General features: G+C 38.3%; 1 protein-coding gene across 4 annotated transcripts in view; it reads left to right on the top strand.

The window, feature by feature from the left end:
- LOC131435937 (uncharacterized) overlaps positions 1–27,562 on the top strand; it is a 316,170-nt gene that overhangs the window by 212,796 nt on the left and 75,812 nt on the right. For 2 of the 4 annotated variants that reach the window (XM_058604244.1, XM_058604245.1), the window contains one exon: positions 18,506–18,533. In XM_058604244.1, coding sequence (XP_058460227.1) covers positions 18,506–18,533 — 28 coding nt within the window. Of the gene's footprint in view, positions 1–18,502; positions 18,534–27,562 lie in introns of all 4 variants that reach the window. The other 2 variants (XM_058604242.1, XM_058604243.1) reach the window with 1 other exon arrangement.

Here is a 27,562-nt window from a genome sequence, read left to right as displayed (position 1 = left end):
GATGTATTTGAAATTTATTCATCAATATCGTCGTGGTGGAGTAATATCATCAATGAAAACAGTTAATAATATATGCAGCTGATTAATATTACCCTATTTAGCTTGAATATCATACACAGAAGAAACAGGAGTGCAGGATTTTGCTACGCCAATTAATACGCATAATTTTAACGCTGCACTAAATGCTGCGCACCTGTTACTTCTATAAATCAAATTCATGTAAAAATGGGGTTTATTGAGTTCAATCTAAACAGTGCATGAACATCATCATCAACCAGCTGGAAATAAAATAAAGTCTTTTGTCGCTATAATCACTATTTGGTGTGGTATATATTTTACTAATGATGCATTGCGTGTTTCTATTGCGCAGTGAAAACTGTTAAATTGACATTATCAGTGTGGTTACGAACCAAACTGATTATTTCCATAAAACCTTCATCTAGCATTCATTACCCTTCTACTAGTATTCATTTCATTGCGAATCAAACAACAGATTGTGAAATTAAACACGCTTTGTAACAAGCGAGAACATGTGTTGAAACTTCGTAAATCGTGCCGTAACGGAACCGATTTTTTCCCAACTCGGGTGATAAGGACTGTTAAAGGAGCATTCCTGAAAGTTACAAATTGACAATTTTCTCCAATTGGAGCACCCACATGCATATAAATTGATAAAAATCATTGATGTACGTGCTCCTTAAATATTCCTTATCACCCATCACTAAACTTCCCAAAGATACGAAATTGGCAATTTTCCACGATTTTAAAAGTCTCATTGACACGCATTATCCTTAGTTAAAAATTCCTATATGATTACTGTTGTCACTCATTGTCCCTCATTGGGATAAACGATTTTAGACGTAAATCAATCGGCACTTGCTGATCTTGCTCATATGTGATGTTCTTCCACATTGCTCAAAGCTGATCGAAACGTCCAGTGATTTGATCTTACAGAAATCAAAATCACTAACGATTTTGTGTGACCAAAGATCAGTATTGATTTTGATGAAAGTGAATCAAAGATCACTTATCAACTGTTCTAAAAAAAATCAGGAGTGATCTTTATTAGGAAAGATCACAAGCGATCATCTTCGCTAGTGATTACGATTTGATGATTTGTTGATCTTGATTTTTCCATCTTTGAAGTTAACAGTTTCACTGCCTGTAAAGTTCAAGAATTCAACTTCTACATATGGGTATCGCTTTCTAATTAGATGAAAAAATTTGTCAAAATGATGGCTAAACTATTCGTAAATTCTGAGCAAAACGTTCTATCAAATGAGCATAAAAATCAATCTCGCCACAGTTTTTGAATGTATTCCTGATTCTGTTTATATATTAGACATAGAAGATAATTTGAAATGTATGTGTGAGGCCAGTTTTGAAGGTTTATAACCTCTTTGTGTTCATTTATATGCCAGTTTTAATTTTATTTGGTGGAGTTTTTCTGATCCGGAGAGGTAAATAACAATAAGGTTAAAAGTCTCCTAATTCTGGAATTGCAGAATGGGAAGTTGAATCTGAATAAAATTCAATTCATAATAACTTCGTTTTGAACCGTAAAAAAGTTTTAAGTTCGTGAAAATTTATTGATACCAATTCCATTTTGGATTTATTTAACATAACAAAGTTTTCTTAACATGAAAGAAACATTCATTAATAAAGCTTTCTATCAAAAAATCTCTGTGTGTAATACTGTTTGAAACATATCAAATTTCAAAAAGTGATTGAACGTTATATGAACGGCTGTTAAGTGCAACTTATCGTTGAAAACCCTTTTAAATCATTTTGAATACGAAAACCGAAATAATATTCTATGTATGCCAAAACCGGACTTGAACTTTCCTGAATAGAAATCGTTTAAAGTTATTTTGTGTGCCAAATCCGGGCAACAAATTTTGAATGAGATAACCGGATAAAATCTTAGCCGGTACTTTCAGAACAAACGTGTTGATTTTTGCATGGAAGCTTAATACGCGTTTCCCACGGCAACGGAATTCAATCCACATATTAAGTGTTTTGTATTTTATCTAACAGCTTCAAAGTCGTTTGCCGTATTAATTAAACATATGCGCTTGCAACCCACAATTTAACCTACAACTTTTTTGAGACCTAAAAGATTTTGGAAAACTGGTTATTTATGACGAATTAAGCTCGATAATCGAAGTGTAAAATATAACTTCAACTATCGTTATTATTTGAAAAGCATTCTAATATAATTAAAACTACTAACGGGATTACTATATTTAATCGTATATCATATTTGAATGGTTTTTATGTATGACCACGCAAACAATTTTAAATGAATTTATAGGTGGCGTTGAGTTCCTAATTTTTGAAAACCTGATCATTGACAATTGTGCCGTACGCCAAGGAAAGTAATTAAACAAGTCTTATAAAACACAACTGCCAAAAATGTAGGGTTTAATATTCTTACAAAATTGTATAAATGTTATATTGTGATCGGGGACTTATCGGAGAGTTAAGTCACTTGAACCTCGTTCTTGGCTAGATACGCTGAGACCGTACGAAACGTTGTACATTCATTTCTGGCGCTGTCTATAAATGCGCGAACGAGTTTTTGAGAGAGCAGCTAAAGTTCTTCTCTTGCGCTGGGTTATATTCTAAGAAAGAGAACGAAAGCGCCATATGCATAGGGTCTGCTTCTACTCCGTGTAATATACAGTTTCCATAATTTAGAAAATAATTTAAATTTTAGTTCTGTTACCCAATTTCTTAATTCACGGTGTTCGGTTTTTTGATTCACAATCGGAAATCTTGATTCACAATTTCGTACGCAAAATGGGCTTATTTCCACCTCTGGTTCAAATGTTAACAACATTTTGTTATTGTTTAACATATATTTTTTGAATTTCGCTATAGAAATAACTTATTTGAATCTTGCGCGATGATTTGTTAATATGTTGTTTACTTTTCCTTGGCCATTTGTGTGAACTTTGTAAGGTTATAATACAAATAAAGCGTTGACACAATTTTAATATAAAAAGAAATTAGAGGTGTAAACTATCTATTAGTGCTCTAGTAAAGCTGTTAGGTATTACACTTCTAAAGTAAACATGTATTGAAATATAGGAAGTTTTGCGTATAATATATCATACGCTAGGACATAATGGGTTAAGGCAAAAGACATATCCTTATACAATCACGGCCGCGAGAATTTTGGAATAATTGTTATACTCTTGAAGGACATTGCTGAGTAGAATAGATTTTTGACATAAAAAAGTGTTTTTCCCAGTTAGTCTCACAACTTATTAAGTGATGTGTTACTTCCAGAAGAATATTTTTGCAACAGATCAGTTTCCCCATAAAAAGTTTAAACCATGGGTACGAACACATAGTTTCACCGATCGTGTTCAAATTTTGCATAAATCCTATTGAACCGAAATGGAATACGCACTAGAATTATGAAAAAAAAAAAAAGAGGCGGGTGAGTAATGTCACAGACATAACTGGAGGGCGTCATTGCCGTTTCAACCTTCCGAGCGAACGGACGTGCTTTGTGTTTACTGCGAAAAAAACCAGTGCCGTGTGTGATAACGTGACCGGACGATCAAAACTAGATTATATCGCTATTGTGTAATAGACAATAGTGCTTTTTCTGTGAGAGGTTTTTTGTACATTATACACTGAAGCAGTGCATTGTTGTGAGCGGACGATCGAAACAGTACCGTTAGCCGGTGATTGTTTGATCGATCAAGGCCAGATTTCAGTGGCCATTGTGATTATACTGTGCGGATTATAAGTGAGTGTGCTTTTTCCTCTCGGAGGTTTTTTGCACACCCTCGAAGCGGCGATACGCCGATCGACGAGGGCTTGGCCTTGGTGGCCCCCGTTGGATTAAAAGTTAAGTACTATTATTTTGTATATTTTTTTTTCTTCTTCATTCGACCGTTCATTCCCCCCCCCCCCCCCCTCCGAATCATTTATTTCTGCGCGGAGGTAGCTCCGCGACATGTCAAATTCGAATCCCGACCCCTTCGTTCTCGATGATCAGATGGAGACTTCTGTTGGCAGCAGTAAGTCTCGCATAAAGAGTTATCCCGATGGGCTTGCACTCTCGGCCGGGCCTTACTCGGTTTATTTCCGGACCAAGGCTAAAGAAAAAAAATTGAATGTTTTGAAAATATCGCGGGATCTGTCCTCGCGATACAATACTATAAAAAGTATTGATAAAATACGCCCAGATAAGCTCAGGGTTCTGCTCACCAGCTCAAAGCAGGCTAATGAGCTCGTTCAAAATGATCATTTTACGCGGGAGTACCGCGTCTACGTGCCAGCTCGCGAAGTAGAAATCGACGGTGTGGTCACCGATTCGAGTTTGACTTGCGAGGACGTTCTTAAGTACGGGGCGGGTTGTTTGAAAGACCCCTCACTTAAGAATGTCAAGATACTGGATTGCAAGCGATTGCATTCAGTATCGATCGCCGGGGATGGAACAAAGTCCTATCCCCAATCAGACTCTTATCGAGTGACCTTCGCCGGTTCTGCTCTGCCCAACTACATCCTCTTGGACCGGGTTCGTTTGCCTGTTCGCCTATTCGTACCCCGAGTAATGAACTGTACTAATTGCAAACAATTGGGGTATACAGCTTCTCATTGCTGCAATAAGCCCCGGTGTGCTAACTGTGGGGAGGCTCATGCGGATGGCTCTTGCGGTAAGAATGCTGAAAAGTGTCTCTACTGCAAGGAGGGTCCGCATGACCTAATGGCATGTCCTGCGTATAAGCTGCGAGGAGATCGGATGAAGCGTTCCCTGAAGGAACACTCCAAGCGTTCCTTTGCCGAGATGCTTAAGAGTGCCACCCCTCCTAAACTGACAACGAACCCATATGCCTGCTTGTCAACTGACGAGAGCGATTCTGACGACCCTTTGGAAGGTCCATCATCGGCGGTCCCTCATAGCTGTAGGAAAAGAATAAATAAATCCTCTCATAAGCTACCTAGTAAGGGTTCGAAGGTGTCTTCCGAAGGGCTTCGAAAAGTTACAGCTAACGGGAATCGGGACACAACACCGAAGCAAAAAGCTCCTGGTCTCGGAAAACTCAATTACGAGATGGAATTCCCACGACTTCCCGGGACTATAAAATCTCCAAGCGTCCCTGAAAATCTACCAGAGAACCAACTAGGTGCTGGACTTATCAAGTTCTCTGATGTTGTGGACTGGATTTTTACAACTTTCAATATTTCAGACCCTCTTAGAAGCATTTTAATTGCTTTCATGCCAACAGTAAAAACATATTTGAAGCAGTTGACTGCAAATTGGCCCCTTCTCTCAGCGATTGTATCCTTCGATGGCTAAATCATCCACCGAGGTCACGGATCTAATCACTGTTTTACAGTGGAATTGCAGAAGTATCATCCCAAAAATAGATTCTTTTAAATTTCTAGTAAATAATCTGAAATGTGACGCATTTGCATTGTGCGAAACTTGGCTAACTTCTGAAATATCCTTAAACTTCCACGATTTTAACATTATTCGCCTGGATCGAGATGATCCCTATGGAGGAGTACTTTTAGGGATCAAAAAGTGCTATTCTTTTTATCGAATTAACCTCCCCTTGATACCAGGTATTGAAGTTGTCGCATGTCATGTTACAATCAAAGGTAAGGACCTTTGTATTGCTTCCATCTACATTCCCCCTAGAGCCTTGGTTGGGCATCGGCGGCTCAGTAATATCATAGAGCTCCTTCCCGCACCGACGTTGGTTTTAGGAGACTTTAACTCACACGGTACGGGATGGGGTTGTCTTCACGACGATAACAGATCAGCTATGATCCATGATATTTGCGACAACTTCAATATGACAATCTTGAATACGGGAGAAATGACACGAATTCCCGCACCACCAGCAAGACCAAGTGCGCTGGACTTATCCCTCTGCTCGACATCGCTACGGTTGGATTGCACGTGGAAGGTAATCCCTGATCCCCACGGTAGCGATCATCTGCCTATCGTAATTTCAATCGCCAGCGGATTAAGACCATCGGAAACAATCAATGTTTTGTATGACCTCACACGAAATATTGATTGGAAATGCTACGCAATATCGATATCTGAGAAACTAGAAACAACACAAGAACTTCCTCCGGAGGAAGAGTACACGTTTTTGGCTGGCTTGATTCTCGACACCGCGACTCAAGCTCAGACGAAACGTGTACCCGGCGCGAAAACTAACATCCGTCCTCCCAACCCGTGGTGGGACAAAGAGTGCACAAATTTAAACGCGGAGAGAGCCTCCGCGTATAAAGTATTTAGAAAAAATGGAACACCTGATAATTACCGGAATTACGCGGCGTTAGACGTTAAAACTAAGAACTTGATTAGAGCTAAGAAACGCGGTTACTGGCGTCGGTTCGTAGACGGCCTAACAAAAGAAACATCTATGAGCACTCTTTGGAACACAGCCCGACGAATGCGCAATCATAACACAACGAATGAAAGCGAGGAATATTCTAACCGCTGGATATTCGATTTCGCTAAAAAAGTATGTCCAGACTCTGTTCCGGAACAGAAGATCACCCGCGCCGCGACACCAAATACAAACGAAACACCGTTTTCGATGGTAGAGCTCTCACTTGCGCTCTTGTCATGTAACAATAAAGCCCCGGGATTAGACAGAATAAAATTCAACTTGTTGAAAAATCTGCCTGACCCCGCCAAAAGGCGCTTGCTGAGTTTATTCAATAAGTTCCTTGAGGACAACATTGTTCCACATGACTGGAGACAAGTGAAAGTGATATCCATTCAAAAACCAGGAAAACCAGCCTCCGATCACAATTCGTATCGGCCGATTGCTATGCTTTCCTGTATCCGGAAATTGTTCGAAAAAATGATTCTGTTTCGTCTAGACAATTGGGTCGAGACTAATGGCTTACTTTCAGATACACAATTTGGTTTCCGCAGGGGCAAAGGAACGAACGATTGTCTTGCGTTGCTCTCAACCGAAATTCAAATGGCATTTGCTCGTAAGGAACAAATGGCGTCAGTTTTCCTAGACATCAAGGGGGCTTTTGACTCAGTTTCTATAAATATCCTATCTGAGAAGTTGCATCAGCATGGTCTTTCACCAATTTTGAATAACTTTTTGTACAATCTATTGTCAGAGAAATACATGTATTTCGCGCATGGTGATTTGTCGACAATACGATTCAGTTACATGGGTCTTCCTCAGGGCTCATGCTTAAGCCCCCTTTTATACAATTTTTACGTAAACGACATCGATAAATGTATCAACACATCTTGCACGCTGAGACAACTTGCCGACGACAGCGTTGTGTCCATTATAGGACCCAAAGCTGGCGATCTGCAAGGGCCGTTACAAGATACTCTTGCCAGCTTATCCACATGGGCTCTTCAAATGGGTATCGAGTTCTCTACGGAGAAAACTGAGCTGGTTGTATTTTCAAGGAAGCGAGAACCAGCACAACTACAGCTTCAACTAGGGGGTGAAAACATAGCTCAGGTCTTCACATTCAAATATCTCGGGGTCTGGTTCGACTCCAAAGGCACCTGGGGATGTCACATTAGGTATCTGAAACAAAAATGCCAGCAGAGAATCAATTTTCTTCGTACAATAACCGGAACTTGGTGGGGTGCCCACCCAGGAGACCTGATCAGGCTGTACCAAACAACGATATTGTCCGTTATGGAATATGGATGCTTCTGCTTCCGATCCGCCGCGAACACCCATTTCATTAAGCTGGAAAGAATTCAGTATCGTTGTTTGCGTATTGCCTTGGGTTGCATGCAATCAACTCATACGATGAGTCTTGAAGTGTTGGCGGGCGTCTTACCGTTGAAAAACCGGCTCTGGGATCTCTCATATCGCTTGCTCATTCGATGCGACATTTTGAATCCTCTGGTGATTGAAAACTTCGAAAGGTTAGTTGAGCTTAATTCTCAAACCCGTTTTATGTCCTTGTATTTTGATTACATGGCTCAGAATATTAATCCTTCTTCGTTTGCTTCCAACCGTGCTCATTTCTTGGATACTTCTGATTCTACTGTGTTTTTCGACACATCCATGAGAGAAGAGATTCGTGGAATTCCGGAACACGTACGCCCTCGAGTGGCCCCTAATATATTTTATAATAAATTTAGAACAGTCAACTGTGAAAAGGTGTTTTACACTGATGGATCAAACATCGACAGGTCCACAGGCTTCGGCATCTTCAATCAAAACATCACCGCTTCTTACAAACTCAGTGATCCGGCTTCAGTTTACGTCGCAGAATTAGCTGCTATTCAGTACACCCTCGAGATCATTGAAACCTTGCCCAAAGACCATTACTTCATTGTCACGGACAGTCTAAGTTCAATAGAAGCTCTCCGCGCAGTGAAGCCAGGAAAGTATCCCCCATATTTCCTGGGGAAAATACGGGAACACTTGCGAACTTTATCTGAACGGTCTTATTTAATATCGTTAGTCTGGGTCCCTTCACATTGTTCCATTCCGGGCAATGAAAAGGAAGACTCATTGGCTAAGGTGGGCGCATTACAAGGTGACATTTATGAAAGACCAATCTGCTTCAATGAATTTTTCAGTATTTCTCGTCAGAAAACTCTCGAAAGTTGGCAAACTTCATGGACGAATGACGAACTGGGACGATGGCTACACTCCATTATCCCTAAGGTATCGACGAAACCTTGGTTCAAGGGGATGAACGTGAGTCGTGATTTCATTCGCGTTATGTCACGACTCATGTCAAATCACTATACATTCAACGCACATCTCCGGCGTATCGGGATCGTGGAGAGCGGGCTCTGCACCTGTGGCGACGGTTATCAGGACATCGAGCATGTCGTGTGGTCGTGCGTAGAGTATCGCGACGCCAGATCGGAGCTATTGGAATCCCTCAGGGCCCGAGGTAGACCGACTGAGGTTCCGGTTCGGGATGTGTTGGCGAGTCGGGATAGTTCATATATGCTTCTGATATACCAGTTCCTCAAACACATTAATATACAAGTGTAATCTGTTACATCTTGCTTAGAAAGTTCCTCCTATTTATCGACGTTATTTCAACTGTGGCTAAGAATTATTTTCACCTGCAGGTTCGACACTAACTTCCGCCGATTACCCCGAGTCCTCTTCTGTCCACCATCTTCATCGGAACTAACAAGATCTTTTTGCTGTCACTAACCTTCTCGCTTCCCCCCTCCCCGTCTCTTCTCCATCTCGATGTCAACTAATTAGATCTCTGTCGTTCTTAGTCATTTCGTTCCCATATCCCCATTTTACTTCGTTTTCCGCAATATTTACTTCTCTATATTTTTCGTTATATTTACATCACCATCATCGCCCACGGAAGGTCGCTCTAGTCATGCGGGCCACCCGCCGGGTATTCGTAGCCTGGGGGTGTTTCCCGCGGACCCACACGGACCGAGGGATGCGGCCAACGTCATCTGGAAGACTCATGATATATTCCATCCACCGGCCGGTGCCGATCGCCAGCTGAAGGTTGGATCTGCCAAAGTCGACCACTGCGACCCCAATACAACATTATCCAATCATACTATCCTAGTTTTAAATTAGTCGTTAATAAAATTAGAAAAAGTCCTTGGCACCTTAGAGCTAAAGCAGTGTGCCTTAAAAATAATTATATTATTGAATAAAAAAAAAAAACTGGAGGGCGTGAATACGAATAAAAATGTTAATCGTTCATTATTCGTTCATATTCATATTCGCAACTTTTACTGCTTCGCTTCCAGAATTGCAACGGTGCATTGATACTACAGATTGACTTATTGGCGACAATTATTTTCTACAACACAATTAAATAACGCGGAACAAAAGAGAGTAAGAAAAATAGCAACGTACAGAATTCTGATATCGATTTTTTCAATTCGGTTTTGCATATTTCAGTGAAAGAAATTATCAAAATGCTGTACGGGGATTTCTGGCATTTAGAAGGGCCAAAGTGTGGAATTCTCTACGATATTAAACATTATTCGGAACATTTTCCTCGAACGCGAAGCAGTCAAATCCTGACTTCTTTCGCACTCGTTTGGTGCGAATTTTGCACTGCGAGAAGTACACAAAGCTAATCAAATTATTATAGATTTTTTACAAAGAAACAAACTTTACTGTTCTTTAGGTGACATTTGGAGCAATTAGAAGGCGCATCAGTAGCGATCTCCTGTGATGGTTTCACTCGGTTTTAAGAGCTCTTCATCAAGCAATGCTTCAAGTTGTTCATCTTTGAAGGTTTCTTCTCTTCCACCACCATGTTTGTGTTCGACATCGAAATCACCATTTTTAAAACGTTCGAACCACTCCCGACATTTTCTTTTACTCAGAGCAGCATCACCGTAAATTCACCAATCAAATGACATTTTGAAGGTTCACAACAGCAGTTGGATGGGTTATCCGTCGTATAGTCCTTATTTAACTCAAAATGATTTTTTCTTATTTCCACACGTCCGAAAAAATGCCGTGGTCACGAAAAATTAATTATTGCGCTAGAAACGCTTGTTTCGGAGATTTCTTCTACGCACTAGGAAAAGTGTTTCAGCAATTGGTTCGATAACTGAAGAAATTGTACTGACTTTCTTTGAAAAATTTTCGATTGATAATGAGAAAAAATTTATCGCTTCAACCGAAATCACAGATTGGTAGTAATGGCAAAGAAACGCTATAAAAATAACTACTTGCATACAAAACCTGAACACAAGCTTGGCAAAAGAAAGCTTAAATATCGATATCTGTATCGCAAGCTTGTATAAACATATAATTGCATACATTTGGGCAATTGATGTAATTACGTTGGCTAAAAACCTGTTTTAATCCACCTACTGGTGTAATGATGCCTTTCTCATATACATATAATGTTGTGGTATTCTATTAAAAAAAATTCTCTTCAATTTTTGAAAGAAACCAAGAGATTTTTTATGCATAACATACAGAATAAAACAGTGCTTTGATTGCGTAAGCCATTCTTAAGAAAACGAAATGGGTTCTTTATTATATGCACTTCCGGCACCGGTATAATCAAAGTCGGTTCGTACGGCCACCAAGTAACATGACACACAAACTTTTCTAGTACAGGGTCCGGCACTCGAAGTGTAACCAACTTCAGACCTTCGAGCCTGGCGTCAAGGTAAATGCGACATATTATCGGGAAAGTATTCTGGAGGTTGCTTTGAAGCCGTGGGCAGACAAACATTTCGGTGGCAGACCATGGACGTTTCAGCAGGACCCGGCACCGTCTCACAAAGCTCGAGTGAACCAAGAATGGCTGAAAAACAACGTTCCGAACTTCATCACGTCCACACAATGGCTCTCGAATTCACCAGATGCGAATCCAATGGATTATTCTCTTTGGGCCATTTTGGAGAGCAAAGTTCGAACTAAAAGATACACCAGTCTCGAGGCGCTGAAAAAAGTTATTGTCCGCGAGTGGGCCAAAATACACCTGCAATTCGAGCAAATACACAATACACACATTCGGGCAGCTTGCGATTCGTTTTTTGACCGTCTTAAGGCCATAGTCAAGGCAAAAGGTGGTCATATCGAGCAAAAGTGAATTGATTCTGAATTTTGTATTATTTTTACACATTTTGTACTTTGAATTAAGTAAAAGTAATTTTCCAAACTGAATTTATGGCCTTTTTAATTGGTTACACTTCGAGTGCCGGACCCTGTAGACACTCTAAATTACGATTTAAATGTTTGTTCCATCCGAAAATATTTTAAGTGAAAAATTTTTATATTGAACACACTTTACCCTATAATTCCGGAACCGCAAGTCGGATCCGGATGAAATTCAGAAATTCCGTATAGGACCACGAGACCTTTCATTTAAATCTAAGTTCGTGGAAATCGGTCTAACCATCGCTGAGAAAAGTGAGTGAGATCTATTTTCGTATATATGACCACTATTTCCGGTACTTCCGGAACCGAATACCAGGAACCAGGATAGCCGGAATCGGTTTGTTTAGTTGCCTACTAATAATTACTATCGATTTGTGTAGTTTTGAGACCAGTTTAGAAATTTTTTTACGTTTTTTGTTTCGCCGGTTTAAGTGACGGTGTACAATATTGAACACACTTTACCCTATAATTCCGGAACCGGAAGTCGGATCCGGATGAAATTCAGGAATTCCGTATGGGACCACGAGACCTTTCATTTGAATCTAAGTTTGTGGAAATCGGTCTAACCATCGCTGAGAAAAACGAGTGAGATCTATTTTCGTATATATGACCACTATTTCCGGTACTTCCGGAACCGGATACCAGGAACCAGGATAGCCGGAATCGGTTTGTTTAGTTGCTTACTGATAATGACTATCGATTGGTGTAGTTTTGAGACCAGTTTAGAAATTTTTTTACGTTTTTTGTTTCGCCGGTTTAAGTGACGGTGTACAATATTGAACACACTTTACTTTATAATTCCGGAACCGGAAGTCGGATCCGGATGAAATTCAGGAATTCCGTATGGGACCACGAGACCTTTCATTTGAATCTTAGTTTGTCAAAATCGGTTCAGCCAACTCCGAGAAAACCTAGTGAGATTTTTTGACACATACACACACACACACATACATACACACACACAGACATTGCTCAGCTCGATGAACTGAGTCGAATGGTATATGACACTTGGCCCTCCGGGCCAATTTTCACTGGTCGGTTTTTCAAGTGATTGCATAACCTTTCTATATGAGAAAGGCAAAAAAAATACAAATCATGACAAATATAGTCTATATTCTCGGTTCGCGTGTTCTGTGTTGGTTCATAATAAAGACTAAGCAGACTCTCGTGCATTTGCGCATTCAAAAGTGTGACGATTAATTGAAAATGTCGATCATTAGAAATTTTGGTTTCCTTGTTCCACATCAATGGCTCGAACAACCCTATGGGGCTGATCCTTGTAGTTTTTCATATCAATCACACTATCATATGTAATGTTGTGGCAGTCTTCAAAATAATTTTCTCCGATTCATGAAAGATGACTACCGATTGGAGTGGATTTGATACCAATGTAGAAAATTTTCCATGTGTTTTGTTTCCCCATACAATTGAAGGTACAAACACACCTTACCCTATAATTCCGGAACCGGAAGAAATTCTGTAATTTTTTTTGTACTACAGGACCTTTCACTTGACCATAAGTTTGTGAAAATCTGTCAAACCATCGCAAAGAAAAGTGAGTGAGATTCATTTGGGAAAATATGACCACTTTATTGAACAACAGCATCTGCAATAAATTAGAGGATATTATTTTATTCACGTCAATCCGGTTATATCTCTGACAATGGCCTTTTATCTGCTGCGACGTCTGTTGAAACAGAAGGTTAAATTCTACAAAAGATATGAAATACCAATGCTTTGCTTACTAGTTGCTGTTCAAAAGAAAGCCTTGGTATTTCAGCTATACTGGTTCTCAGTTCCCGGTTCTGGAAGTATCGGAAATAGTCAAAAGTTCGATTTGAACATCCTTGTTTTCTCAGAGCTGACCCAATCGATTTTCACAAACTTAGACTCCAATTAATGGTTTTACGTTGTCAAGGACTGCTGTTGACTTTCGTTGGGATCTGATCCCCGGTTCCGAAACAACACGGTGAAGTGTGCTTAAAATTTCAAACCGTCATTTAGAGCGAAAATAAAGCATTTCTATAAACTTGGCTGAAAACTGTCTTCAAAATGAAAAGGTTATGCTAATATATGCCATCGTTGGTTTCCATACGAGACCCAAAGGAAAGTTTTGTGTAGAATACCTTAGCAATATTTATGAAAACTTGAATTGAGAAAGGTACAATTGCACTTTTACATTACATATTTACTATTTCGCCACTAATGTCACGAGCGAGGTTTTTATTAGCTTATCTCAAAACTATTGGCCAATATCAATTAGAAGTTAACCCAACAACCGAAAACCTTTTTAATTCACCTAGTGGTGTTATGATACCTTACTCATGCAACTCACGTTTTATTTAATATTACTAAGGGAATCCCTTAGTTTTTTTCCATTTACATAAGTTTTTCTTCGCCGTAGCATCACTTGCACATAGAATTCTTATCTTAATATAATACTAATATAGTCACAACGATTTTAGTTTAATAAAACATATTCCTCTTATTTTTTAAATATCATATTATTTGAACCAAACGATTAACTACTATGAATTATAAAATAAACTGAAATTTTTATACATTTTATTGTTGATTACGTAACCTATTTTGAGTTTGTTTTCATCAACACATCATTTTTATTCAAATACGCGTACGCAAGGAAATTTTTTTTTATTCATAAATACGTTTATTTCTTAAGGCAGTTTACATAAGTTTTTCTTCGCCGTAGCATCACTTTTACATAAAATTCTTATCCTAATTTAATTCTAACATAGTCACAACGATTTGAATTTATTAAAACATATTCCTCTTGTTACTTAAATATCATCTTAGTTAACTCGTCATTAATTATGAAATCTACTCGGAAATATTATTTGAACCAAACGATTAACTTCTATAAATTATAAAATAAGCTGTTATTTTCTGACATTTTGTTGATAATTTCGTAAACTGTTTCGAGTTTGTTTGTATCGTTACATAATTTTTATTCTAATTTAGCTATTGGTTGAACTTTATTAAATTGGAACTCCAATTTTCTTTATGAAATAATAAATAAGTTTCATGTATGAAAGGTCACGACAAGCAAGAATGTCTCGAACTGGAACATTGGATAGTATAACTTGGGTACGCAAAGAATTTATTAGTTGAGATCTGACATCACGATACTCCACGCATGTCCAAACGACATGATCAATATCCCGATAACCTTCGCCACAAGCACAATGATTAGTCTCGGAGAGCCCAATTCGAAGGAGATGTGCGTCTAACGTGTAATGATTGGACATGAGTCTGGACATCACACGAATGAAATCCCTACTCACATCCAGTCCCCTGAACCATGCCTTTGTCGATATTTTCTGAATAATTGAGTGCATCCACCGACCCAGATCATCTTTATCCCAAGAAGCTTGCCAGCTGGCAAGTGTTCTTTGGCGAGACGAGCTATAGAATTCGTTGAAAGCAATCGGTCTCTCATAAATTTCACCCTCAATAGCACCACGTTTGGCTAAAATATCGGCTCTTTCATTGCCAGGAATGGAGCAATGAGCCGGGACCCAGACTATAGTGATTAAATAATTATTGTTCAATATGTCGTTCAGACACTGTTTTATTTTGCCCAGGAAAAACGGTTCAGTCTTGCCAGTCATGTTTGAGCGAATGGCTTCAATTGCACTCAGACTATCTGTGAAGAGGAAATAATGGTTTGGAGATAATGTGACGATTACACTCAAACTATAATGAACTGCTGCTAGCTCTGCTATATAAACAGATGCAGGTTCTTGAAGCCTAAATGAGGCCGAAACATTATTGTTGAACATACCAAACCCTGTCGCTTCTTCAATTGGCGATCCGTCCGTGTAAAACATTTTCTCAGAGTCAATATGCCTGAACTTACTTTAAAATATTTTTGGGATTTCCGTCGAGCGTAGATGATCCGGGATTCCACGCACTTCACGCTGCATGGATGTATCGAAAAATAAAGATGAGTCAGGGGCACTCAGAATGCTGACACGGATAGGAATATATCTTGATGGGTTCATTTCCTGTGACATGTGATTAAAATATACTGTCATGAATTTTGTTTGAGATCGAAGCTCGACTAGTCGTTCGAAATTATCAATTACCATGGGATTCAGCACCTCACATCTTATTAGCAGGCGTGATGAAAGCTCCCAAAATCGATCTTTTAATGGAAGAACTCCCGCCAGAACTTCAAGACTCATTGTATGTGTCGAGTGCATGCAGCCTAAGGCAATTCGCAAACAACGGTACTGAATTCGCTCAAGTTTGATAAAATGAGAGTTTGCAGCGGAACGAAAACAAACGCATCCATATTCCATCACTGAAAGTATCGTTGTTTGATACAATTTTATTAGATCTTCCGGATGAGAACCCCACCAAGATCCTGTTATTGTTCGAAGAAAATTTACTCTTTGTTGGCATTTTGTTATCAGAAACCTAATGTGTCCTCCCCACGTGCATTTGGAATCAAACCACACCCCAAGGTATTTGAAAGTCAAAACCTGTTGGATCATTCTTCCCATCATATGAAGCTGAAGCTGCGCGGGATCATGCTTTCGTGAAAAGACGACCAGTTCTGTTTTCTCCGCAGAGAATTCGATACCAAGATGAACAGCCTAATCGGACAAGTTATCTAAGGTATCTTGCAATGGTTTATGCAGATCAATAGCTTTGGGTCCAGTAACTGAAACCACGCCATCATCTGCCAATTGTCTTAGTGTACATGGGGTTACGAGACAGCTGTCAATGTCGTTTACATAGAAATTATACAGGAGCGGACTGAGGCATGAGCCTTGTGGGAGACCCATGTAGCTAATTCTAAATGTTGCCAAATCGCCATGTGAAAAATACATGCACTTCTCTGACGAAAGGTTGTGCAAATAATTATTTATAACCGCTGGAAGTCCATGTTGGTAGAGCTTGTCTGAAAGAACATCAATGGAAACTGAATCAAATGCTCCTTTAATGTCTAAAAATACAGAGGCCATTTGTTGTTTTCGAGCGAAGGCAGTTTGGATGTCAGACGAAAGTAATGCAAGGCAATCATTCGTCCCTTTATTTCTACAAAAGCCAAACTGAGTATCTGACAACAAACCGTTCGTCTCGACCCAAGTGTCGTGACGTCGAAGAATAATTTTTTCGAACAATTTTCTGATGCAGGACAACATTGCAATGGGTCTATATGAGTTGTGATTGGAAGCTGGTTTCCGCGGCTTTAACTTTCACTTGCCTCCAGTCAGGTGGAACAATATTTTGCTCAAGAAACTTGTTGAATAGTTCCAACAAACGTCTTTTTGCAAGGTCGGCAGATTCTTCACCAAGCTGAATTTAATTCTGTCCAACCCAGGAGCGTTATCGTTACAAGACATGAGTGCTATGGAAAATTTCATCATTGAAAAGGGGCTATCAATGGAACCATTATTTGGAGAAGACTCCCTAATAATGCTATGCGCAGGAACAGAATCTGGACAAACTTTCCTCGCAAAATCAAATATCCTTCAGTATTCTTCACTCTCATTTCCTACGTTACGATTCCTTATTCGTCTGGCCGGATTTCAAAGAGTGCCTATTGAGGTTTCTCTTGACAAACATTCGACAAAATGTCTCCAATAGGTACATTTATTGGCCCAAAGTATGTTCTTGTACTTGGTTTCTAAAACCAAGAATTTTTCAAAACTCTGAGGAGTTCCTCCTCCTCGTTTTAAAAACGTCTTGAAAGCATTTTGTTTCGCGTGTTTAGCATCTGAGCACTCTTTTTCCTTGCACGGGTTTGGAGGCCTTCTGTTGGACGATGGACCAAGAAATCGTTTGGTTTGGGCTTCTTCTGAGGCCTCCAGAATCGAACAAACGAGGAAGTCATACTCTTCAAGTGGGGGGAGCTCTTCCTTTTAATAGCAACCTATGGGACCAAGAGACTCGGTCTAGCAATATCCCAGGAATTAGAGTGCACATTTTTTTATTTACGCACACACACCACAAAGACATTCTGCATGTTCGACAAACTGAGTCGAATAGTATATGATACTAGACTCTGCAAACTTCGGCTCAAAAGTCGTTTCTCACAGTTATTTCATAGCCTAGAAAGGTAAAATCTTTCAGGCAAGAAATTTGCGCGGCAAAAAACGCGTTTTGTCGATTACGTCACTTATACCATTATATCTCCAAAACCAGAAGTCGCAGTCATTTAATCTTCGAACTTGATCAATGGCACAATACTAGCTTTCAAACGAGCCTAGAATTATTGAAATCGGTTAAGCCATCTCAGAGAAAATTGCAGACATTTTCTGATCTCGTCAAACTGAGTCGGTTAGTATATAACACTATGGGTCTCCGAGGCTCCGTTCGAGAATCGGTTTTTCCAGAAATTCTAATACCTTTCTATAGAGAAAGGCAAAACAGCTTATTTTGTATCCGCAAATTTATGCTAAGTGCACATACCATGCTTCTAATTTATTTGACATTTCGTCTTTGACTCATCAGTGCGTAGCAGTTTATGTTCTTAATTAACAGCTGCTAGCGCGACCTGGTGACTCAACATGAAACACTAGGCAGACGTAAAGTTAATGCTATTTGCAATAGCGCTTTTGTTTGTGAACCGCCAAAGTTAACATAAACTGCTACGCACTGATGAGTCAAAAACGAAACGTAAAATAAATTTGAAAAACTTTCAGATCTGCAATTATTTAATAAGAATAATGATTCTATGTGAAATCAAATATTCAAAAGAGAACAAAAGTAGTTGCATTCATAACGCTTTTTGATAGTTATCTTAACAAATGTTAGTCTGAAGCTCTTTTTACTAATTATGTTTTTAAAGGTGTTTATAAAAAAAATGCATCTGCCATTTCCTGTTAACTAAAGTTTCTTTTTGTCTTTTCTTTTTCCAGCAGTTCGACTCCCACATAGATTTAGTTTATGGTAAGCAATTTATTCACATCGAATTATCCCAAATCATCTCATCACACAACAGCAATCGTTAGAATCACTTGACATAAGGAGATAATTCCTGAAAATATGCTCCTCCGATGGCGCAAACACACACACGCACACAGACGAGCAACCGGCGTCAAGTTTTCTCCAAATGCAGCAAAGCACACTCTATTGCCATGGTGAATTTATTAAGATTAAAATGTATAGCAGCGTGAAATTGCTTCACGTTTCGTAAATACCGGAATTGGCCCAAACATCGGTGCGGATGGAAGTGGCTATTAAAGCGTGCACTATTTCGTCCCGTTCTCGAGTGCCACAATTCACCATTAGCCACCAAACTGGTAACGAGCAGCCAGCAGCACAGTAAGGATGCCGGTCCCAGAAAGCGAAGGTTGGCCAAAATAAGAAACCGTGTTTTTTTCTCTAAATTCTGCTGTCACAGAAGTACTTTATGAAGGTTTGGTGGATTCATTTTGGGATTACTTCGCTCATAAACATTTCGGCTCTGAAGCGCGGTATTTTAAACGCATCCAATAATGAAAGTGTTGTTTTATACATGTTTAAAAATTTGTTTACTGATTGTACAAATTTATTGTTTCATAGTTTTGAGATAGTGTAATTCGATAGATTTGTGCTTTTTACTATGAGTTCTATTAACATATTAGGTGGCATCAGCTCATTTTGAACTACTTTGCAACAAACAATACTTATATTCTTTATGGCACAGTAATGAATCACATTTATCTAATACAAAATTTGACGAGAGAGTTTTGGTGCCTTTATCACATGAAGTTTGAATAAATTGGTCAACGCTAAGAAACGTTCTATTTCTCGAGACACTTCCACGGAAATAATGTTTTATTTTTCAGATACAACAGTTATTCAAAGAAAATTCGGATAGAAAACAAATTCGATTTTAACGGTTTTCACTCACTCGGTACTCACTATGCGTTGTAGTGTCATTTTCAACCAATATCTGCTTTGGTGTATTTCCAGCGAAAATACTTTCCGACTTTCTACCGGACGCTTCCGTGCTAATATAGCAAACGTCTTCGTATTCTTCGACGCCGTCTTGGGTCAGGGCTAACATCCCGGTTGTATGGTGCGGTTCTTTTACTTTTTTCTTCTTTTCAAGGTATTAAATCCATAAGTAGAACTTGACCCCCATCGCACGGTAGCTGCCAGCTATGGAAGGCAATTTCCTTTCCGTCTCCGGGCACACCATGCAACTCCGACGGTCCGCCGGTCTAGAAAAAGTGTCAATTTCCGGCATGATTTTTCACACGCTTTTTTCCAGCTGGTTCTTGTCAGGATTCGAACAGTATTTGCTGGGGGGAAAATGAACGAATTAATTTTTCAACAGAAACCCACGTCGATCTCTGCCTGATAGTAGCTCTCTGACTTGGACCGTCGTCGTTCGTTACGCTGCGCTGTGATGAGGTCAGCTAAATTTACCACAGATGTTAATAGCACTGAATGTTTTAATTCAAGAATGATCACTTGTGTGCAATCTTTGATTTTGATCGAAAATATAAACATAGGCAGAAATATTTGATCCGCACCAGTTCATGAATATGATAAAAAATTAAACGTAAGCAGTTTGAATTTTAGATTAGGACCTGAATGATATAGAAACATGCCATCATTTCTTTATATAACCAAAATTATGGACCCCTATTCAAGGGGAGAAAAATGGAAATACGAAAAAGACTCAGAATTTAGTTGCAAAATTCTGATGCAGAATCCAGATCAAGAGTTCAGTTCCAGAATTATGAGACTGAGTTCCAGAAGTTCTAGAAATGAATTGTGAACTTGAATTCAGAACATAGAAAAAGAAACTGATTTCAGTTGGAACATCGAGTTTCAGAATCCAAGTTCCAAATTTGAATTTTGAAATGAATTTCTAAATTGAATTTATGAATGTAATTCTGGAACTGAATGCAGGAATTAAAATATTAGAACTAAATTCAGGAACTGAATCCTGCAATCTAGATCTACAATTCAAATCCTTAATATTATTGTTGAATCCTGAAACTGAAATTCTAAAACAGAACTTTGGATTCAAATTGTGAATATAAATTAAGGAACTAAATCCAGTTCCAAAATCTAGTCAAGAAACCAGTTCCTGAAGTCAAAATTAGGATTCAGTTCCCGAGTCATAGTTTCATATTCTGGAATACAAAATATTGACCTATTATTTTATGAGCCAATCACAGGATGTCATGATAATGTCATCAAAAAAATAAAACCTGTTCTAATCCACCTAGTGGTGTAATGATGCCTTTCTCTTATCAATCATACTGTCCTATATAATACTGTGGTATTCTTCAAAATAATTTTCTTCGATTATATAAAACAATAACCGAAATCGGTTTGTTTGACCATCTACTGATAAAAACTATCAATTGGAGAAGATTTGAGGTCTATTTAGAAAACTTTTTATAGTTTTTCGCCCTTTTCATTGATGGTATAAAATTTTTAACACACTTTACCTTATATTTCCGGATCCGGAAGTTGGATCTGGATGAAATTCAGGAATTACGTATGGGACCACAGGACCTTTCATTTGAACCTAAGTTTGTGAAAATCGGTTCAGCCATCTCTGAGAAAAAATTAGTGCACTTATTTTAACAATTTTTTGCACATTTTACCCCATAATTCCGGAACCGGAAGTTGGATCCAAATAGTATTCAGGAATTTTGTATGGGACCACAAGACCTTTCATTTGAATCTAAGTTTGTGAAAATCGGTTCAGCCATCTCCGAGAAAAGTTAGTGCAAAAAAACGTTACATACACAAATACGCACATACACACACATATATACACACACATACACACACGGACTTTTTGCGTACTCGACGAACTGAATGGTATATGACACTCGTTTCAAAAGTCGGTTTTCACAGTGATTGTCTAACCTTTCTATATGAGAAAGCAAAAAGAATCTATCAATATAGGCTCTGTCACATTGGTTTGCTCAGTCAACGCATGCCTTAAGGGCTGAGGCCAGTGTGTTTAGGGTGTGTTAAGCTACGATTACATTAGCCAGTTTATCTGTCACAGTTTATCTGCCACAGAGAAAGGGGCTGGGGTCCACTAGGAGATTGATAGTACCTATTAGCTCTCTCCGGACAGTGCCTAGATGCCGTGTGGAATCCGGCGGAAAAAAATTAACCAAGAATAGATCCACTGGGTTCCTGCTTCCATGTCGTAAAAGGCGACAATTGCAGGAGTTTCTTTTTCCTTTCAGTTATTAGATATTTTCAATATCTAACTGATTGAAATAATTCACTTCTGATTACTCTATTTTACTAAATTATCTCTTTATTCAACCTATCAATTTTTATTTGGAATGTTTTCTTCTTCCATGTTTTTGATTGTCTTTCAGGATTGGCAATTAAATGATAAAAATCAACTAATGCGCAAATCCGTTGATATTACAAAATTAATTACAGATATAACATACATCGGTATATTGAATACATAGTAAAATTACACTTGATATTTATATTTCAAACAATCTATATATATATATATATATATATATATATATATATATATATATATATATATATATATATATATATATATATATATATATATATATATATATATATATATATATATATATATATATATATATATATATATATATATATATATATATATATATATATATATATATATATATATATATATATATATATATATATATATATATATATATATATATATATATATATATATATATATATATATATATATATATATATATATATATATATATATATATATATATATATATACAAATGGATGTAAGTTTGTATGTTTGTAACGCGACAACTTCGGAACTACTGAACGGATTGCCACAAAACTTGGCACAGGTACTTCTTGTATTTCAGAAATGGTTTAGGGAGTATATTTATGTGGGAGGGAGCGTAGCAAGTGTCATAAACAAGGGGGGGTCAAGGGGACGGGTGTAGCGTGATGGGATAGTCGATGCCTTTCACGCAGCCCACCTGGGTTCGATTCCCAACCCCGCACATAGGGTCAGAAAGATTTTCTGGTCCGAAGAGGCGAATGACCTAAGATGTTAAAGCCTCTATAATTGAAACACAAAAACCTATTTTAATCCACCTAGTGGTGTAATGATGCCTTTCTCATATTACTCATTACCATAAATATTTGATTTATGATATAACCGTGAAATTCGCAAAAACAACTGTTTATTGAATAGGAATAGGATAATTTGTTCGGATCTAATCTCACAAACTCTATAAATCCTGTTTAACCTGTAGTTCCGGAACCGAAAGTAGTATCCACAACAAATTAAGGAATTCCGTATGAAACTGTAAGACTTTTCTTTTGAACCTATAAGTGAGTGAGATCCTTTTTGCAGTTTCTAATCACAATTTCCAATTCTCCCGAAACCGGATTCAGATGAACGGAATAGCTGAAGTTGGTTCGTTTGCTACCAACAAATATGACCTACAAATTGGAACAGTTTTGAACGTAGTTAAACTTATACTTACTATCCCATGCTCTTTTTCGTTTAAACCAATTAAACTGAATCTAACGAAACGAACCTGCGTTTCTGTTACTACTGCGTGCTAAACAGCATGAATCAGCAGCATGAAACATGTAGTAGGATTGTTATTATTATTATTGACATCACTACACAACGTGTACGAAATAGAACAAAACACGCCTTGTTCGTCTTGTGTTTTCTTCTTCTTTCGGTGTTGTACACATTGTCACTCACTATGGCGATTTGAAAACTTTGACACTCATCGCCCTATAACTGCGGAACCACAAGTCGGATCCGGATGAAATTTCACAGTAGCTTTAAAGACAGTATGAACTTTAATTCAGATCGAGATTTGTCAAAATCGGTTCAAGCATCGCAGATAAATCGAAGTGAATTTAGTTTTAGGAGTTTTTCTTCTCCACTTTCGGTGCTCTCGGAACAGGAAAAGAGGGGACCAGTAGTGCCGAATGGAGCTTTTATGCCCACAAACTAACAAGCTCTGCAAACTAGAAGAATTTATCAGACAGTTTTATGGGATTTGTACCTGTTTTTAACCATCGTTCGTGGAAAAATACTAATAAAACTGTTAATTTTCCACTTATCACGCTTTAGTTCCGGAACCGAAAGTCGGATCCAGATAAAATGTTCCACAATTTTTTTGGATATCATAAGACCTTTCATTTGAATCTAAGTTTGCGAAAATCGGTTGAGTTGTTCCAGAGATAATTGAGTGTAAACTTTTTCTCAAATTTTCACATATTACCATATAACTCCGGAACCGGAAGTCACATTCAAACGAAATTCAATAGCAAGCTATGGGAACATAATACCTTTTATTTGAATCTTAAGTTGTGAAAATCGGTTTAGCCATCTCTGAAAAAAGTGAGTGCATATTTTTTTCACTTTTTTGGTACATATCATCCTATATCTCCGGAACCGGAAGTCGGATCGGAATGAAATTCAATAGCAGGCTATGGGACTATGAGACCTTTCATTTGAATCTTTGTTTGTGAAAATCGGTTCAGCCATCTCTGAGAAAAGTGAGTGCATATTTTTGTTACATACACACACACATACACACACACACGGACGGACACACACACACACACAGACATTTGCTCAGTTCGTCGAGCTGAGTCGAATGGTATATGACATTCGGCCCTCCGGGCCTCGGTTAAAAAGTCGATTTTCACAGTGATTGCATAGCCTTTCTATATGAGAAAGGCAAAAAGGGGGGGTCATGGAAACATTCATATAACTTAACAAGAATCGATACGTTTTGAAGACCGTAGAACCATTTAGCATACCTTAGATATGACTATATGGGAGGTGGATGTAGCAAGTGCCTTTAAATAGGGGGGTGTAATGTTTAAAACGGCATAATTCCGAAACCACTGAACAGATTGCCACCAAACTTGGCACAGATACTTCTTGCTCTTCTGAGATGGTCATAAGCGTATTTTTATTGGGGGAGGGAGCGTAGTAAGTATTCTTAACAGGGGGAGCTCATGAAAGAAGTTGTCTAATTTGACGAGAATCGAGAATTTTTAAGAATTTTTAAGACCATAGAAACATTTTGCATATATTAGATATGATTATATGGGGGTAGATGTAGCAAGTGCCTTTGAAAAGGGGGGTGTACTCCAGAATTACTGAGCGGATTGCTATCAAACTCGGCACATGTACTTCTTGCTCTTCAGAGATGGTTATAAGAATATTTCCATGGGGGGAGGAAGCATAGCAAGCGTCCTTAACAAAGGTGGTCATTAAAAATATTATCTAATTTGACGAGAATCGGTACTTTTTGAAGACACTTTTTGCACAACTTAGGTAAGATTATAAGGATATTCTTTTTTTTTGTTTCGATTATAGAGGTTTTAACCTTAAGGTCATTCGCCTCTTCGGGCCAGAAAAATTTTCTGACCCTACGTGCGGGGATGGGAATCGAACCCAAGTGGGCTGCGTGAAAGGGCATCGACTAACCCATCACGCTATACCTGTCCCCTAAGGATATTCTGTGGAGAGAGGGTGTAGTAAGTGCCTCTAAAAAAGGAGTGTAATGTTTGTAACGGCATAACTGCGGAACTACTGCACGAATTTCTATAAAATTTGGTACAGTTATATCTTGGTCCTCAGAAATAGTCATAAAGGTGCTGTTCAGAGATAGTTGTAAGGGTATTTTTATGAGGGAGAGAGCGTAGCAACTATCCTTAACAGGGGTCTTCAAAAAATTTATTTAACTTGACGAGAATCGATACTTTTTGAAGACCATAGATACTTTTTGCGCAACTTAGGGTATTCGTGTGGGGTGGATGTAGTACGTCCCTCTAAAAAGGGGATGTAATGTTTGTAACGGCTCAACTCCGGAACTACTGAACGGATTGCTATCAAATTTGGCACAAAGAAGCTCTTCAGAAATGATCATTAGGACATTTTCAGGGGGGAAGGTGTGTAGGAAGTGTCCTTAACATGGAGGGAGAGGGTCAATAACAAAATTTGAAGAGAATCGACATTTAGACTAGAAGGAGGGGTTTTTGAAAATAAATTTCAATCTTCCATTTTTTATAAAACAAGAGAGTGGCAAGAATTTCAAGGTCGTATTTTTCTTTAAATAATTTCAAAAGATCTGGTTCAATTTTGCCGGGGAATTCAAAGAACTAAGGGAAAATAATCTTTATCTGCCTATGAACGCAAGTGTATTTAAGTCTCAGCATAACTACGAAACAGCTAAACGAATCGTCACCAAGTTTGGTACATGTACCAAAGGTGGAAATCGATATTTTTTGAAAAGCACAGATACACTACACTACTAAGGGTAGTCATGGAGGAGATCTGTAGTAAGTTCACTGACAAAAAGGAAGTTAAGTCAAAATAGATTATAAGGTTATTTTGAGAGTTAGAGAATGGAGTAAGTGCCCCGAACATGGAACGTGTAAGGGAAAATTGATCGGCAATATATTTCTAGCAACTAAGTGAGGTTCACAAAAATATTCACAAGAGTGAGGGGGAATAAGTCGACTCAAGGTAATGGAAATAAGTTTACAACAACATTTGTATTAACTGAATCGTTATTCCATAAGTTTTCCTCCCTGATGAACGGCCAAAATGGCTAAAGCCTTGGTAAAATAAATTATATAAAAATGTTATTCTATAGTACGAATGTAGTTCTGATGTTAAACAACCTTTCGTTATAGAATAATCATTATCAGATGGAAAATTTTGAACAATTCATGATGTCATAAAATTTTTATGAAGAGGAGGGAGTAGCAAGTGATTATATCCATGGAAGCCAAAGCTATTGTAGATCGATTGTGACGAAAATATGAAACTCGGAGGTTACTAAGAAGGAATTTATAGAGAGAAAGGTGTTTTAAATGTTCCTAACAAAAGGGTTCAAATATAAAACTGGCCCAATTTGTAGAGAATGCCATGAAAATTATGATTATTTTGAGATCTGAGATGGGACACTGATCATTCGCAGTCTGAACATGGACGGAGTATTGTTCAATCGGGTTGTCGTCTATGTTATGTTTCACTACAATCAGAGTATTTCACTAAGCAGGACAACTTCGAGAATTTTTTTCGGCCTTCCCTTCACGAAACATTTCCGAGCAACGCCGGGTAATTCAGCTAGTAAATTAATATTTATCTCGGTAGCCGGCTGCCCAGATCAACCAATATAACCAATTAAGAATTTTATTAAATAATTAAAATAATAAAGTGAAATAATGAAGGATCAGGAAGCGCGTAAGGTCTGTTGACCTTTGCTTGGTGACTTAAAATGATTTTATGACATCTGCTTAGAATAAGTCAATGTAATGAATCAACTATCTTGTCTAAATCCTATTCACTCGTTCATTTTGTAATTTTATTTATAAAAAATTACATAAAAAAAAGTTTTCATTCTTTACGCGATAGTATTGCATATAGTATAGTAGTATTTTTCTTCAGTTTCCTCGAATAAGAGCTGTGAATCAAGACTTCCGGGGACTTCAAAATAGGATATTGTTGAAACGTTCACTCGGGAAGTCAGTGATTTTAGTGGTGCATCCGAGCATCTTGAAACCGGAACATACTGAGTCGTGCGCAAATACTACCAATACTGAAATTTTACTAACAAATATCCTTCTCCCGTGACATTTGTGGAGTGCGCAGTAGTATATACGGCCTCTAGTAACAACAAGTGTTGGACTAGCATCCCTTCCCATTCCATAGACGATCTACGTTCGGGTCTGGCCGGTGCCGGTACTGATCAATGAATTCTGGGATTACCAGAAGATGTACATTGAAGGATGATTTACCAGTCCCTGGTCGGATCATCTAGAAACTCCCTGTACAATTTCAGCTAATCTCGATCAGTAACGGAGCAGAAACCAGGGGTGGTCGCTCAAGCTCACAGTTTATCTGCTACGGAGAAGTTATTTTTCGGCAGTTTAGATTTGGTCTGGCAATGTGATCACACTATTCACAGTTAAATGTCTGCAACAG

The sequence above is a fragment of the Malaya genurostris genome, chromosome 3 (genome assembly GCF_030247185.1).
Source record: "Malaya genurostris strain Urasoe2022 chromosome 3, Malgen_1.1, whole genome shotgun sequence".
Taxonomy (NCBI): domain Eukaryota; kingdom Metazoa; phylum Arthropoda; class Insecta; order Diptera; family Culicidae; genus Malaya; species Malaya genurostris.
This window is presented reverse-complemented; position numbering and strand designations above follow the sequence as displayed.